The 3,355-nt window shown below is 49.5% G+C and overlaps 1 protein-coding gene across 1 annotated transcript; it reads right to left on the reverse strand.

Moving 5' to 3' along the window:
• Positions 1–925: 925 nt before the first annotated feature.
• Positions 926–2,746, reverse strand: LINGO2 (leucine rich repeat and Ig domain containing 2; the record flags this gene model as incomplete). Its single annotated transcript, XM_080819829.1, has 1 exon — positions 926–2,746. One exon carries the CDS (start codon positions 2,744–2,746, stop codon positions 926–928), a length of 1,821 nt encoding a protein of 606 aa, XP_080675955.1.
• Positions 2,747–3,355: the final 609 nt, after the last annotated feature.

Consider the following 3,355-nt stretch of genomic DNA (forward strand, 5'->3'; position numbering starts at 1 on the left):
GTAAAACCAAGTTGTGTTTAAACGGATGATCTTCCTCACGAACAGCTACTTTGCGTTTTACAGGTACAACTAAGTGGCACACAACCTTCTGGAGAACCCGAGGGCTTTGTTACAGTAAACTGGTCCAGGGTGATATCACAAGTATAAAAAATATTCCATTCTGTATCAAAACTAGGCACATGCCTTTATTTATAGTAACAGAAGTTAACAGAGTTGAGCAGTTTTGCCTTGGGCCCTATTTCTTGGCATCCTATATCAGACAAACGCATGGTCCCACATCTCTCCGCCCATAACTCCAGGGATCTAGTCTCAGGGTCATCTCTATGGAAAGGAAGGTGAAATCACACTTGGATCTATAGTGGTGAGTAACTAAAAGCACAACCTCTCATTCATATTGCTTTAAAACATATACAGCATATATGTTTCAAAAAAAAAAGAGTAAAGAATATATTGATTTCATTGTGGTGCTGAACCAACAATATGGTATGATGCAAGGCTTTAACAAATGAGAATCATAGATACAAATTTTTCCGTAGAGTATGTTTTTGACAAATGTGTCTTTTTAATATGTAAATCCTACATTGTAGGTTGTTCCTTGTTTTTTTCTTTTGTTTTTGCCGTGGTAGAAAATGTAGAGTAACTGTCCATGAGCATGAGCCAAAGGTTCAGGTTCATTACTGAGATCCCCAGAATGCCGATATTTGCAATGCAAACAATTAGTATCCCACTGTGAAGGGCTCCGACACGTGTCTGCCTGCCTCCCTCTAGGTGGACAGTCTCCATGAGAAGTCCTCCTGCTCCCATGGGCCCTGCTTTGACACAGGGCGGCTGCACGAGGCTACCTTCTAACCTAGTCATTGATTGTGCCAGCTGTCTCACTGGTGACCAACACCGGCCCAGAAACAACAGCGTGAGTGCTAGACCCTCAGATCATTTTCATGTTGAACCTCCTGGGTCCAGCCACCTCCCCTTCCACAACAGCACCATTGTTTTTTCGGGGCACATACTCGAGGTCAATGCTGTTTTTATGCTTGCCTTTCCCTCGGCTCCACACAAAAAGGAGGAGAAAACAAAATAAAACCACTCCCAGGAATGTGAAACAGCCCATGGCCGTAGACACCAGTATTGTTTTGAGGTCCAGGGAGAAAGTGTTGGCATTGGTGCCGTTGGACATGGTGTCGTTGGAGTCTGTCATGTACATAGGGGTCCTGTTGGCATAAAGGAAGCGGTCTGAGGTGAAGCCTTTCACCGTTAAAGAGGCCGTATAGGTGTCGTTCCCCGCCGCATTGCTGGCGATGCAAACGTACATCCCGCTGTCTTGATCCTGGGCGAAGCGGATTTCCAAGGTGCCGTCGCCCAACACGGTGGCTCTGCCGTTGGACTTGGCAGTGATAAAACGCCTCCGCGGCGTCACCCAGGAAATGACAGGCTGAGGGTCTCCGTCCGCGCTGCATTCGAGCTGGACCGTCTGCCCTTCGTCCACCAGCAGATGCTGCAGCTTCTTTTCACGGATTTTGGGTTTTTTGCAGGTAAAGTAAAAAGAAAGGGCGGTGCTGTGGAAATCCTTGAACGATCTCTCGCGGATGGTGTCCGGGCCGGCACACATGGGCTGCTGGCCCCCGAACTGCAGCGTGGGGTGCCGTTGCAGGATCCACAGGAGACGGCAGTCGCAGGCCAGGGGGTTGTTGTTGATGCTCAGGACCTCCAAAGCCCTAGGGGAGGAGAAGACGTTCTCTTCCAAAGTCTCCAGTAGGTTCTGAGACACATTGAGCACACGGAGGAAGCGGAGCCCTTGGAAGGAGTGAGGCTCGATGGTGCGGAGCTGGGCGCCCACGATGTGAAGCTCCTGAAGGCGGATCAGGTCGGAGAACATGCCGGCTTCGATGGCGCTGATGGGATTGTAGGAGAGGTTGAGGTGGGTCAGATACACCAGGTGTTTAAAGGCGAGGAAGGGGACTGTAGACAGGTTGGTGTTGGTGATGGACAGGGACGTGAGGTTGAGACCGTAGAGGCTATTGGCAGGCATCATATCCAGTAATGGCCAAGAGTCAATCTCTAGATGTTTCAGGTGGAACAGTCTTTTGAAGGCATACACGGGCATAGTGTTGATATTGAGATGCTTCAGATGCAGGCTGAGGAGGCTGCGCAGGTGGGAAAGGGCTTCTGTCGGTACTGCCGTGAGGTTGCATTTCTCCAGGGTGAGCTGCTCCAAGCTAAGCAGCCCGCTGAAAGCCCTGTGTGATATATAAACCAAGTCGTTGTCCCCCACCTCTAGAGACTTCAGGTTGTGCAGGTCCTGGAACATGTAGTCCAGTAAAATGACAATCTTATTCTCACTAATGTCCAGCTTGGTGAGGTTGGATAGCCCCGTGAAGACCCCTAAGGGGACCAGTTTCAGGCGGTTGCCTTTGAGGCGGAGGGAACGAAGGTTAAAGAGATTGTTAAAAGCTCCGGGCTCCACATTGGCGATGATGTTGTCACTCAAATCTATCTCCTCCAGCAGAGGATAGGATATGAACTCTTCAGGGTTGACACTCTTCAGCCTGTTCTTGCTGAGGTCCAAGATTTTGGTCTCAATGGGAATGCCCTCCGGGATGGCGATCAGCCGCCTTCTGTGGCAGCTCACAGATTTGTTCTGGGCAGAGCACTCACAGCGAGCAGGGCAGCCAATGGTGGATCCCATGAAGAGTAACACCACAGCCAGACCCAGGAATGGCTGCCAACATGATATGGCCGTGTGAAGCATGACTCCACCTCTTAGTCTACACCTTGGTCACGGGCCTGCAGGAGAAGGCAGGAAGAGAAGTTGAGTTAGGATATGGATAGGTAGGGGTGCCTGGGTGGCTCAGTCATTAAGCATCTGTCTGCCTTTGGCTCATGTCATGGTCCCGGGATCCTGGGATCGAGCCCCGCATCCTGCTCCCTGCTTCTCCCTCTCCCACTCCCCCTGCTTGTGTTCCCTCTCGTGCTTTCTCTCTCTCTATCAGATAAATAAGTAAAATCTTTAAAAAAAGGGACATCAGTAAGGCAGCAAGTGCCACGGAAAGGACCCAGAATTGGGAATCACATCGATCTGGGATTAAAACCGAGAGCTGCCCTTATTAGCCACATGGGGTAAGTTGTTGCGCCTCCCTTTATGTTGTTTTCCTTGGCTATAAAAGGAGGATGGCAGTAGTAATAGCATCCCAGAATTAGGACAATGTCAATATTTAACAATTATAAAGAGACTAATACACCACACCGCCCGGCACTAGAGCATGAGGCACAACAACACACCTTTCACAAAAGGCTCTATTTTGAAGTCACACTCAAGCAAAAGAGGTCAGCGGCTAAGAGGAAACATTCAGTTTGAATC

Source organism: Martes martes (assembly GCF_963455335.1).
Source record: "Martes martes genome assembly, chromosome: 12".
In the NCBI taxonomy this organism is placed as follows: Eukaryota; Metazoa; Chordata; class Mammalia; order Carnivora; family Mustelidae; genus Martes; species Martes martes.